Raw genomic sequence first — 13,892 nt, 5'->3', positions numbered from 1 at the left:
AACTCTGTAAATGGTTTTATTATACAAAAGTGTTTCATTTTGTACCCATAATGTTACACCCACCCCACCCCCACTCACACTTCTTATCTGTTGCAAAGTGAAGATGGGTTTGCTTTGTCCATTATAACCTATAGAGAGGGATGGGTGAGCAGGCAGAGGAGAGAAGCAGCCCCAGCAGTTTGCAGTAAAGGAGCCAACATTTGGCAATCTTACCAAGGCAGACCAGCACTGAGCAGTATGACCTGTGAATCTAGTGTTTTCTGTGCCTCTAGTTCTCTCCTCTGCCTGCTCACTCATCCCCCTTGGCTCCTCCTCCACCCATAGCTTGTAAGGGACAGGGAAAATCTGTCTTGACTGTGCCTCTCTGTAATGTAGACAACTTTGTCACGTAAACAAAGCTGGGATACAGCGTTGTGAGCACAGAAAAGGGCTTTTTGCCTAATAAATCATAGAGTTTCTGAAAATCGCTTGTACTCTTGATTTCTGAAATGACAGATACAGTGTTCGGAAGTCATGATATTTTTCTTCCATGTATAATACTGTTTGGTCACATAATAAAAAAAAAAAATTAGTACCTTTGTAATATAAAGAAGGAGACAATTTCTCTCATGGAAACAGAATTACCATTAAAACCAATTCCCTTTCCCATATTGTCTCCCATGCACCAAGGGTGGAGCATCAGGGACTTCATAAGCAGCCGACTGATAAACAGATTGCTGAGATAACTAAGCGATTTGCATCCTGAGTACTGTAAATTTGCTTTTCTTTACTCAAAATAAGACATTTTTAGCAAATAATTTTAAAAAATTTCATAAGCTGCAGCTAATGTACTGATCAGAATCTAAACGGTCACATGAACAGCAAGGGCGTGAAGAGTAAGAGTAAGGGCGTGAAGAGTAAGAGTAAGGGCGTGAAGAGTAAGAGTAAGGGCGTGAAGAGTAAGAGTAAGGGCGTGAAGAGTAAGAGTAAGGGCGTGAAGAGTAAGAGTAAGGGCGTGAAGAGTAAGAGTAAGGGCGTGAAGAGTAAGAGTAAGGGCGTGAAGAGTAAGAGTAAGGGCGTGAAGAGTAAGAGTAAGGGCGTGAAGAGTAAGAGTAAGGGCGTGAAGAGTAAGAGTAAGGGCGTGAAGAGTAAGAGTAAGGGCGTGAAGAGTAAGAGTAAGGGCGTGAAGAGTAAGAGTAAGGGCGTGAAGAGTAAGAGTAAGGGCGTGAAGAGTAAGAGCGTGAAGAGTAAGAGTAAGGGCGTGAAGAGTAAGAAGGGCGTGAAGAGTAAGAAGGGCGTGAAGAGTAAGAAGGGCGTGAAGAGTAAGAAGGGCGTGAAGAGTAAGAAGGGCGTGAAGAGTAAGAAGGGCGTGAAGAGTAAGAAGGGCGTGAAGAGTAAGAAGGGCGTGAAGAGTAAGAAGGGCGTGAAGAGTAAGGGCGTGAAGAGTAAGGGCGTGAAGAGTAAGGGCGTGAAGAGTAAGAGTAAGGGCGTGAAGAGTAAGAGTAAGGGCGTGAAGAGTAAGAGTAAGGGCGTGAAGAGTAAGAGTAAGGGCGTGAAGAGTAAGAGTAAGGGCGTGAAGAGTAAGAGTAAGGGCGTGAAGAGTAAGGGCGTGAAGAGTAAGGGCGTGAAGAGTAAGGGCGTGAAGAGTAAGGGCGTGAAGAGTAAGGGCGTGAAGAGTAAGAAGGGCGTGAAGAGTAAGAAGGGCGTGAAGAGTAAGGGCGTGAAGAGTAAGGGCGTGAAGAGTAAGGGCGTGAAGAGTAAGGGCGTGAAGAGTAAGGGCGTGAAGAGTAAGGGCGTGAAGAGTAAGGGCGTGAAGAGTAAGGGCGTGAAGAGTAAGGGCGTGAAGAGTAAGGGCGTGAAGAGTAAGGAGGTAAAGAGTAAGGACTGCATCGGCCACATACACAAACTAGGAAAAGTTGTAAAGTCTCGGGCAGCATAGATCAGGGTCAGAGGATCTGACTATACTCTATAGGGGAACAAGTATCAGGGGTTCTGCAAATTATTAATGATATTTCTGCTCCTAGTAAAAGTCACACACTACTTGCTAAGTTTACATTTATCCAAGATGGGGTAAAAGAAAAAAAAATTAACTTACTTGCTGAGGCGTCCCAAAATTTGATTGATCCATCCGCATGACTGAAAAGTACAAATAACTATCATTGTCAATGAATCATCAGCATAGTTTCTTATAGATACAGTACTTCCCATACTAACACCTGCCAAAAAGAATACTTATGGGGAAGAACATAAAGACAGACTGACTTAAGAGTTGTTTTTTTTGCTTGTTTGTTTTTATAGCTCTACTGGCAACAGTAGTAGGGCCCCATGCACACAGTCATATTTGGAATTTTGTGACATACTTAAAGGGAATGTGTCATCTACATTTTCTTTTACTGATTAGAGTAAGATACTAAAACTTGTTCTTTTATTCCAATCCATTTTTTAATTTTCTGACTTTTTTTTTTATCTCACTTTTTGTACATGGTGATGGGGGCGGCCATCTTGCCTGGGCTGTTTTTAACAGCACTTGGTGACATGCTTTACATTAAGCCTCGTGGACATAGACGTCATTAGACTCTGTCCCTCTGAGATTAATGTAAAAAATTACTGACTGCGCTCTGTGATCTGTGAAGAGGCCATTCCACAGGGAGCTGCAATTGTCTCTTCTATCTACTGGTGTCACATGATGCTGCAATGTCGTACAGGTCACTTTACAGCAGCCTTCGCTTATCACCACAAACACAACAGGAAGTCTCAGCTCAAGGCCCTATTACACAAGATGATTATCGGCCGCATACGGCCGATAATCGTCCTGTGTAACAGAAGACAACGATCAGCCAACATGAACAATGTCGGCTGATCGCTGCTGTTGTTGGTCTTTCAACATGTTGAAAGACATGGCTAATATAGCAGAGATATGCTATCCCACCTACAGCTGCTCCAGTTTCCTGAACGCTGCTTTTAAAATCATTGATATGAAAGTTTAATGCTCATTTGACCCAGATTTTAATTATATATTTTAACACATGCCAGCATGGCGTTCATTCGGGCAGTGGCTGGCGGAGATTTTTTTTTTTATAGTTCCATTCACAAATCTTAAGACATTTCATGCATGTTTTGTGTCAACGCTTTCTTTTTTTCTCCCAAAGAAAATCTGACGCGTCTGATCTAAATTCTTAAATAACCCGTCAACAATCCTCAGTGAGCAGAAACACTTTTTTATATATCTCACAGACCGATCGGCTACTACAACAAATCTCGCTCTAAATCATAAACTGTGCAAACATCTAGTGAAACCCAAGTTATAACTAGAGAAGAGCGCAACTCCAGTATGTTTAAGTCTGATCATGAGTCAGGGAAGACATGGATACAGCCAGAGACCATAGACTATATACATGTTTTCCAGGACTGCATCCAACTTCTTCAGTCACCAGTAATGAAATGCCATACGATTGGACTTGAACGTCCTGGAGTTGCAGTAAAAGAGGATGATCCAGCAACCAACTGGTTAAAAGCTTGTTCTTTAGTGAAATCCAAAAAACATAAAAGATGCAGTCTTACAAACTGATGCGTTTCGGCCGGTATACGGCCTTGATCACAGCATAAGAGTTGAGGAGCTATCACTCCTCTATATACACAAGGCAGTCAGGTTTGAGGAAAGATTGATGTAATAATATATATATATATATATATATATATATATATATATATATATATATATATATATATACACACACACAAATGATCCAGCAGCACCAATCACAAAGTGTAGAGAGTAGCCTTCTTAGCAGTAGGTGTGGGACACACGCCAGAGGGTCTCTAATCCCAAGCGGAGAACATATGACATCCAGAAATGACCCCATCCGTCAACATCAGATAGTGAAGATGAAGTGAAATATATTCAAGCATCATACATGGTGGCAATGTTTCAACCTCTCTGCGTCTTTCTCAAGCCTCGGGAAAGACCCAGATAGGTTGCCACCGCCTATGATGCTTGAATATATTTCACTTCATCTTTACTATTGGATGTTGTCGGATAACTTCATTTCTGGATGTCTCTATGACATGTCAAAAATTTTCAAAACGACAGTGACTCTTTAAAAGAGGTGAAGTCTCGGTCTCATTTCCTTTATACGTGTCCTCCATTTATATTTTGGAATTAGATAATCTTTAGGGAATCAATTTCTTACTTGAGGAATTATCCGGCACAGGGACATATAACTGAGGCAGCCACTGAACCTCCATTATTACCCGATGTGTTGTAAAGTGATGAAAGTAGGGCCCCAACTCTGACCATCACCCACATACCTGACCACTACTTAATGTAAGTTACTACCCCATTGTTTTAGTTTTAAATAGACCCAATATCTGTAGAAAACACCCCTCTCTTAAGTTTACTAGTGTGATACTGACTTACCCTGTAATTATTATCTCGGGGTAACTTTGAGTGCCGACACCCCAGTTACCACCACTGATGGGCCATTCCTGTAAGAAAACAAGAGCATAAAAAGAGTAAGCCATATTAAATGACAGAAAACAATAGACTTCCACCAGGACTGCAATCACTACTCACCTTTTTGCTGTAACCTTGCCGCTTCTGCCTGTTTCCAACAAAATAAAGTGCAGGGATGAGGTCTTCGGGGCAGTCTGCAAAATACTCGCAGCAAGTGACCGGGGACTCGTGTATGCTCAGAGGATATGGGTTTTCAAATATTGGATATCTGTCAAAGGCAAAGATTACTGGTGAGAACAGTGTCTGACTGGGATATCTGGGGCCCACCAGAGGAAATGATCCTGGGGGCCCACCAATGAAGAACCAGGGAGAAACAAAATGTCAATCAGTTGTTTGTGCAGGATCTAAAGCTGAAGGCCCACCGGAAGATCCCCCGTCCTGACACTGGGTGAAAAACAAAGTGTAACATAACTAGACTTGAACCAAACAAATGCATAGTCACTTACACAGTTAGCTTATCCTTGCTTTAGCTGCTGACATTTGCATTACCATATCAGACACATATAATGCCAGTCACTGGCTGTGATACTGGCACATCACTGCTGGATCCAAGTAAACAGAGAGAGGGCGTCTACCAGCATGGGAGCAGAGAGCAAATCATAAAGAATTACTCCATTTGTTATTTTCCGGACACATAATTAAATGGCTCCTGCTCCCCCTTCTCTCCTAAAGGCATAATTCACTCTGAAAAATTGCTCAAAGTCTTGAAAGGGATTGGCCGACTGATGTATTAGGTTACAGCTGCCCATAGAAATCTACATAGAGGGGATAGTGTAAGAGGGAGAGGATGAGGAGAACCTGCAAGAGATTGTTGTTAGCCTTGGATCTCACTCCAGTGCTTGATTTACAGCTTACACTGCTCAGCACTGATCTATAATTTTCCGTAAGATTCTGCTGCAGGTGAAATGGCTGCAGGTGCTCTGGACTGATTTAGTGTAATGGAAGCTGGCTTGTTCACTGCACGCTGGAGAGTGGTACAATAATGGTTGTTTGCAGGCAGTAAAGCACGGTCAATCAATTCCAAATTAAGTTCAGGATTTAGTCAGGATTAATAGAATCCTCAATGCTGAGACATACAGGCAGATACTTATCCATACGGCAATAGTATGGGAGAGGCGTTGGGTAAAAGCCAAATGTATTCTGCAACAGTACAACAATCCCGAACCTACAGCCATTAAGAAATTTGTTTAACATAGAGAAGAATAAGGAGTTCTGGAGGTGATGATAAGGCCCCCACAGCACCGATTATCGGCTGTATCGATCAGTATATGACAATATGGCCGATAATCACCTTGTGTCATAGGACCTTTAGGAACAACTGGCCCGCCTGCCACACACAAAAAAGTATGCTGTGTACCTAGAGGAACGGAGGCTGTTTTGATGGCAAAAGCCTGTGACACCAAATACTGATTTCATTTATATTTTATCTATTCTATTTATCACTGATGCACTACGGTCCTGAAAAACTACTGGACGTGTGAATGAGGCCTAATTCTATACTGTTGTAGTCACTGAAGCAGGGCACTGGGTTAGCTGACCTTTTTCTAGTGTTTGGTTCTGTTAATATTGATGATTTTGGTTACAGCCAACGAAAACCCATTCTCGCAGAGAATTAGATTATTATAAGACCAACTGTAAAAAAACGTTTTTTTGGCACAGAAATATTGGTTAAATGAAAAGCATGTACAGTAAATGCCCTCAATAATGGTCGGGGCTCCTTTAGCATGAATGACTATCAGTGCGGCGTGGCATGGAGGTGATCAGACTGTGGTACTGCACGGGGTTATGGAAGCCAGGTTGATTTAAAAGCCTTCAGCTTGTCTTCATTGTTGGGTCTGGTGTCTCATCTTCCACTTGACAATACGCTATAGATTATCTATGGAGTTAGGGTCAGGTCAGTTTGCTGACCAATCAAGCACAGTGATACAGTGGTTAGTAAACCAGGTATAGGTTCTTTTGACCGTGTGGACAGGTGCCGAGTCCTGCCGTAATAATGCTAATTCCATTTTCAGAAAGCTTGTCGCCTCCAAAAAGCCACTTAGGACTAATGGACAATGCCAGGAGGGTCTTACCTGGGCCAAGGAGGAAAAGAACTGGACTGCTGCTCAGTGGTCACAGGAGTCATTAGATATAAATACATTTTTGCATTTCATTTGGAAATCAAGGTCCCAGGAAGGTCTAGAGGAAGAGCGGAGAGACACAATCCAAGCTGCTGGAGGTCTAGTATGAAGTTTCCACAATCAGTGTATGGTTTGGGAGCCATGGCATCTGCTGGGGCAGCTCCACTGGGTTTTATCAACGCAGCCGTCTAAAAGGAGATATTACAGCACTTCATGCTTCCCATTGCCCGCAGGCTTTTTGACCTTAACCCTATAGAGAATCTATAGAGGAAGATGAGAAGCACAAGACCCAACAATGCAGACGAGCTGAAGGCTGCTATCAAAGCAACCCTGGGTTCCATATCCCGTCTGCAGTACCACAGGCTGATCGCCTCCATGCCACGCCGCACTGATGCAGTCATTCAGGCATAAGGAGCCAAATATTAATAATATAATATTGACAGTATAAGGGATTCACAAATTGAATTACTAAAAAAAAAAAAAAAAAAAACTTTTTGATGATATGCTAATTTATTGAGATGCACTTGTACTGTAACCGACTCCGGCATGGGTCAGTCTACTGCATCAGCATGCTAATAAGGCCTTCATAGATGTATGACTGATTTTAAGCAACTGATAGAAGTGGGTGGAGAATAGACGGCTGAACACACAAAACACATATGGCTGGCAATGTAATAGGTGGCCAATGTAAAATTAAAGGAACTCTTACCCATTTTGTGCAAGATCTATGACTACCAAGTCTTGTTCTAAAAGTACAACCACAGCGTACGGCTCTTGGAAATCTACAAAAGGTAAAAGAAGAAAGTGTAAGCGTCGTGAATAAGAATGTTTTAATCAAGATGGCCGGGTTCACACTGCATGTCCTGAAGGAAATAATGTTTTATTTATCTGCTCTGGACAGTTCCTGACATGGACAGAGGTGGCAGCAGAGAGCGCTGTGTCAGACTGTGCTGCACAACCCCTTTAATTTTTCCATTTTGGGGGTGGGGTGGAATGGATCGCAATCCATTTGGATCAGTTTTTCATTGACTTACATTATAAAAAATACAAATCAAAATAAATCCTTTTTTAAATTTTTTGAAAAATGTAGTCGGACATTTTTTTCTGTACATTAAAAGTAACCATTTAAAGCGGATCTGTTAAACTGCAAACATGACTGACTAAATAGTCAGGGGAACTTTGAGTTTATATTGTGGGATCCCCCATCGAAGTACCTTTTAACCAAAGCAGTGTCCCCCTCTATGTGGAGGACCAAGCACACCTTATATAAACAGCCCATTGGTTTTGATGGGATCTTCTATGGCAGAGCTACAGGGTAAATGATAATCTGCAAGGTTTCCCCATGACTGCATTGGGACATCATCACAATCTATTATAAAATACTGTCCACAGTCAGTCCCCCAGCCCTGGTGGCATAATGCATTGTAAATGCTGGGGCTGTTGTACAATGGAAAATCCACAGTATTTCCTCACCAAATTTTGCAGCAAATTCTGACCCATTAAGGCCAGTTGGGAAAATCCACAATAAACTCACAGCAAACTCATACCCATCAAAAATTGCTGCAAATTGTAATACTCATCCACTTGGCATCTACAGAAGCTGTAATAAATATGCCTTGTGACGCCACCCTTAGGGTTAAGCTGAATTATCACAGACTCAAGTTATCCACAGACTCTGTGGGAGTCCGACTGACCAAGAACGGAGAATGAATGGAGAGGCAGTGTGCACGCGCATCCAGTGCTACTCTACAGATTTACTCCAGTGTCTACTCATTTACTTCAGAGCTCCTGAATGTTGCAGAGCGGTGAGCTTGGTATTATTCAGAAGCCTCATAGAGAAGGAATATATACTCTTCCTGGGGAGCTGTGAGAATGAACTCTGGGGGACGGTGCTGGGCTAGGGGAGTATGTGTATTTGGCGGGGGGGCTGGAGGTGTAATGTTGCCTCTGGTCACAAGACAGACTAGCAGGACAGGAAGCCAATGACTTTTTGTTCTGTCAGTCAGGGCCAGGGACTACAGGCCCACTTAGTGCACAGGCCCTGTAGCAGTGGCATGGTCTGCCTTTATGGTAGCTACGCCACTGTTGATATTAATGCTGATGTCTTGGGAAAAAGTAAGTGTAAAAATTAAAATAATGATCTAAAAAAATTAAAAGAAAAATAAAGTGTGGGTAGGACACCCAATGCCTCTAAGTAAGATCTTTCTATCTAATTTAATTGCATACAAAGGACAACTAAATGTTTGCACTTTTCCATGTATCGAGACAGAAAGCAGTATGTTACATAATAAGGAAGGACACAGCTTTCCCCTTTACCATCAGTCAGTATAACAAACATACACGCTATCCAGATGCCATAATTATCTTCTTTAACAGTAGATGGCGCCATAGTACTTTCTTTGGTAGATACGATGCATGGCAGGTACACATAGAACGGCTCACTTTTGTTAGTGTGATTATATTGTTATTAACTCATAATTAGGTCATTACTTATAATAGTAATAAAACACTATGATTAAAGGGGTACTCCAGCAAAAGTTTTGGTGCCAGAGATTTGTAATTTTACTTCTATTTAAAATTCTTCAGTTTTCCACTACTTATCAGCTGCTGTATGTCTTGCAGGAAGTGGTGTATTCTTTCCAGTCTGGAGAGCAGGGGAGGTTTCCTATGGGGATTTGCTGCTGCTCTGGACAGTTCCTGACATGGACAGAGGTGGCATCAGAGAGCACTGTGTCAGACTGGAAAGAATACACCACTTCCTGCAGGACATACAGCAGCTGATTTTTAAATAGAAGTAAATTACAAATCTATATAACTTTCTGAAACCAGCTGATTTGAAAAACATTTTTTTTATCCGCTGGAGTACCCCTTTCAACATATGCATAGTATACAGTATATCCTTATATCCCTAACAGCCACCTCCAAACTCTGACCACTAAGCTCCTCCTTGAGCCTCACAAAAAGTGTCACACACTAGACCTTATTTTTAGCCGCCTCTGTCCGATATCTGACCTTATTAGCACACCTCTCCATATCTCTAACAACAACCTGCTAACATTCTCTTCTCTCTTTTCTTCCACTGCCCCCCCCCCCCCTCGCAGACACCTTAGGCATCTTAACATTGAAACCCTCTCTGACTCTCTCCACTATACCTTCTCTCAATGAAACAGATGCATCCGCAACCTTTTACAACCCCACAACATCTCAGCTCTTGACTTGGTAGCGCCTCTCCCACATATCAGAACACAACGCATCAAAAGTCCAAGGCTGCTATACGGCACTGGAAGAAAACGGGCTCCAAGGAAGACTTCCAGACTTCACTGCCTCCCGTCGCCTTAAGGCCCTATTCCACCAACAGATCTGACGACAGATTATCTTCCAAAGATTTGAAGCCAAACCCAGGAATGGATTTGAAAAGAGGAGAAATCCAGTCCTTCCTTTATGACCTGTTCTCTGTTTATAGTCTGTTCCTGGGTTTGGCTTCAAATCTTTGGCAGATAATCTGTCGTCAGATCTGTTGGTGGAATAGGGCCTTAAGTCGGCTGCCTTGGGGTCATCTTTGACTTTACCCTGTCTTTTAAACAGCACATTCAGACCCTGACCACCTCACTTTAAAAACATCTGTGAATCTGCTCTTTTCTAAACCCTGACCTAACTAAACTGCTGTTACATGCTCCCAATATTCCCCCCTTTGACAACTACACCATCCTCCTATCTGGTCTTCTATCTTAGGGCCCTATTACAAGGGACGATTATCGTGCAAAAAATCGCTATTATTGTTCAAATTTAAATGATAATCGTTCTGTGTAATTGAAGGCAACAATCGAAAAATCGTTTGTGTTGTTGATCGTTGATTTAGATCTGAACCTAAAATTATCGCTTATCGTTCGCTGTAATTCCACATTCGTTCACTCAAGTTCCGCATTTTTTCTGGTTTTGCTGGGATCGAATGAAGTAAAAGATCATAGTAAAGATCGGAATAACAATCATAGTAACGATCGTAACTAAGACCATCGCTCTGTGCCATCTCGTTTGCCATCATTTATCGTCAGTCGTTAAAAATCACTCCCTATAATAGGACCCCAACACCCTCACTCCCCTCCAGTCTACCCTCAACTCTGCTGCCCAGCTAATCCACCTTCCCCCTCGCTCTGTCTCTCCACACTGCCAATCCCTTCACTGGCTCCAAATATCCAATGATTAGAGATGAGAGAACCTGGAGCATGCGCGGTGGCTGCTGAACTTGGATAAAGCCCTAAGGCTATGTGGAAATCATGGATATAGTCATTGGCTGTATCCATGTTTTTCAGACAACGTTAGAGCTTTATCCAAGTTCAGCAGCCCTCCATATATCTCTGACCCGATATCCCGCTACCGTCCCTCATGCAACCTCTGATCCTTCTATTACCTACTTTTGTGCTGCTCCTTATTCGTACCTCACACAGCCACCTTCAGGATTATGCCTGAGCCAGGAGTATGGGAACTATTGTTATATTATTGTTATATTATTTGAATTTAAACTAGAATCGTTTTGTGTAAATGCAGGCAACAATCAAACAACATAACGAGAAATCAATCATTATTCATTTGGTGCTGACACTGTTCGCTATAATTCTGCATTCGTTCACTAATAGCACAGTGTAATTCCACATCAGAATCAGATAGAGTAACTAACGACTGGTCAATCATCAGCTAGAGGAAGTGTGTGTATAACACAAAACGTGCGTCGCTGAGACCTGTTTGCCATGCTCCCTCTCCCTGCATTTTTATGATTTTTCATTGACAATAAAGAAGAAATCGACACGTTGATGGGTGAGTGCCTGGTCTTTTTCTCACTCTACTTATTTTAGAGTAACTAACGACTATCTTTCTGTGTAATATGGTGAACAATTTAAGGCTAACAATAGTCTCTTTTGCGATCATTTATCATAAAAATTGTCTAATAGGACCCTAAGGGTGATATTACACGGGACGATTATCGGAAAAAAAAATAATTTGCTAAATAGTTTGTATTTGAACGAAAATCATTTAGTGTAATAGCAGGCAACTATTGAACGATTAACAAGAAATCGTTGGTCAATTAATAGATTTTGGACCTTTTATATCATTGATCATTTGTACATCGTTCGCATGAAATAACACGTTGTTCGGTCGTTCACAGTAGCGACGACAGGATGAACGCAATAACGATCATAAGCAACGGTCATCGTTCCGTGTAATTGGGTGAACGATTTCATGTCGTTCGCCATAGCAGTCGTTTGAGTTCGTTTATCGTCAAGAAATCGCTTTGTGTAATAGTACCCTAAGCCAAACGAGAACTGTGAGGTCGGGCACGGCTCACAACCCCCACTCCAATTCATCCCAAATCCGTTACATACAGTTGAGGTTAGAGCGCTGTGCACGCCTATCAAACTCCTCCACGTAAACCTTATGGACCATGATGTGGCCTGTCTCTAGTCATAAAACCATAATCCCTCTACTGAATGCTACAGCAGCCATTCTGCATTCTGGTCTGTAGGGTTCTTCATGCTGTGATTGGCTATGTGCAGGAAGGTAGAAACAAAAACACTCAGGACCCCTGTGTTAATGACTTGTGGGGCCCCAGCAATCAAACATTCCTCACCTACTGTATCCTGTGTAAAGGTTATTAATATTTTTCAATGGGAAAGACCCTTTTAGCCAGAAAGAAGGGACAGAACTCTCTCCGGTGCTACAGATCGTGCTCAGCAAAGCTTTATCCAGTGTCCCAATGTACTACATAATGTACTACCATATTGCCAAAGAGCGTAGCTAGGATGTAAACTATTCTAAAGAACACAGCTGCAAACCCATCACAGCCCGCTCCCCACATCCGCTGCAATAATAACCCATTATTGTAACTCTGTACAATGCTGTCATTGACCACCCACTCTTCTGATGGAAGTTACAAGAGCTTCAATCTGCTCTAGTCCTTTTCTACAGATTACTGTGATTTCAGACATGTACAACACCAAGTAACTAAAGAGCTGAGAAAACGAAAAATTCTACAAAAGACAATAAAAAATATGCTTTAATATGCTTTGCTTTAATATGAACTTGTGAATTTTATATTTGTGAGCTGTGAAAACCATGCGGATCTATCCTTTCACATGAAATATACAAGTTATAGTGATACTACTGTATTAACCAGAGCTGGGGAAACCTGCCACCCTGCAGCAAAACTACAATTCCCATCATGCCTGGGCAGCCAAAGCTTTGTATGTCCATCTATGATTGACTGTCCAGATATTATAAAATTGTGGTTTTTCAAAAGCTGGAGGGCCGCAGGTTCCTGGTATAAACCATTGAGAGTGTAAAAACATAGCAGGATGAACATTTAAAGGGGAACTCCAGGTAGAGGTTAAAAAAAAGAAACTTCTGCAGAAGGATATAGCATTACCAACCTATCTATCCCAGTTTTGAAACTACCAAAAATCCATTTGTTTTGAGGGTTTTGTTCTGTATTGTGTGGCTGTACTTTCTGGTTGAGCAGTTGTACACAGGACTACTGGTTCCAGAATGCAATGCTTTCCCTCAGCTGTTCATCACAGTCCTCCACCCTGCCCATTCCCCGACCAAACCTGTTGCAGAACATCTAGGCTGTGTTCACACATTGCAGTTTCATTGTGTTACTGAATTTGCAGTACTTTACCATTTCATTGTGGTCCCACCCACACAGCACAGTTACTACCTGCAACACCACACAGCACGCTGTATTCTCTACCTGTAACACCCACACAGCACAGTTACTACCTGCAACACCACACAGCACGCTGTATTCTCTACCTGTAACACCACACAGCACTGTATTCACTACCTGTAACACCACACAGCACTGTATTCTCTACCTGTAACACCACACAGCACTGTATTCTCTACCTGTAACACCACACAGCACTGTATTCTCTACCTGTAACACCACACAGCACTGTATTCTCTACCTGTAACACCACACAGCACACTGTATTCTCTACCTGTAACACCACACAGCACACTGTATTCTCTACCTGTAACACCACACAGCACGCTGTATTCTCTACCTGTAACACCATACAGCACGCTGTATTCTCTACTTGTAACACCACACAGCACTGTATTCTCTACCTGTAACACCACACAGCACACTGTATTCTCTACCTGTAACACCACACAGCACGCTGTATTCTCTACCTGTAACACCGCACAGCACACTGTATTCTCTACCTGTAACACCGCACAGCACGCTGTATTCTCTACCTGTAACACCAAACAGCACGCTGTAT

At 42.2% G+C, this 13,892-nt stretch overlaps 1 protein-coding gene across 3 annotated transcripts in view; it reads right to left on the bottom strand.

The window, feature by feature from the left end:
* STXBP5 (syntaxin binding protein 5) overlaps window positions 1-13,892 on the bottom strand; it is a 262,474-nt gene that overhangs the window by 40,907 nt on the left and 207,675 nt on the right. For all 3 annotated transcript variants that reach the window (XM_069955279.1, XM_069955281.1, XM_069955282.1), the window contains exons 11-14: window positions 7,322-7,394; window positions 4,553-4,700; window positions 4,397-4,464; window positions 2,075-2,115 (exon numbers count right to left, since the gene is read on the bottom strand). In XM_069955279.1, coding sequence (XP_069811380.1) covers window positions 2,075-2,115; window positions 4,397-4,464; window positions 4,553-4,700; window positions 7,322-7,394 — 330 coding nt within the window. The remainder of the gene's footprint in view (window positions 1-2,074; window positions 2,116-4,396; window positions 4,465-4,552; window positions 4,701-7,321; window positions 7,395-13,892) is intronic.

The sequence above is a fragment of the Dendropsophus ebraccatus genome, chromosome 15, assembly GCF_027789765.1.
Source record: "Dendropsophus ebraccatus isolate aDenEbr1 chromosome 15, aDenEbr1.pat, whole genome shotgun sequence".
Classification (NCBI taxonomy): Eukaryota; Metazoa; Chordata; class Amphibia; order Anura; family Hylidae; genus Dendropsophus; species Dendropsophus ebraccatus.
The sequence above is the reverse complement of the archived record's forward strand: the minus strand, read 5'-3'. Positions and strand labels throughout refer to the sequence as shown.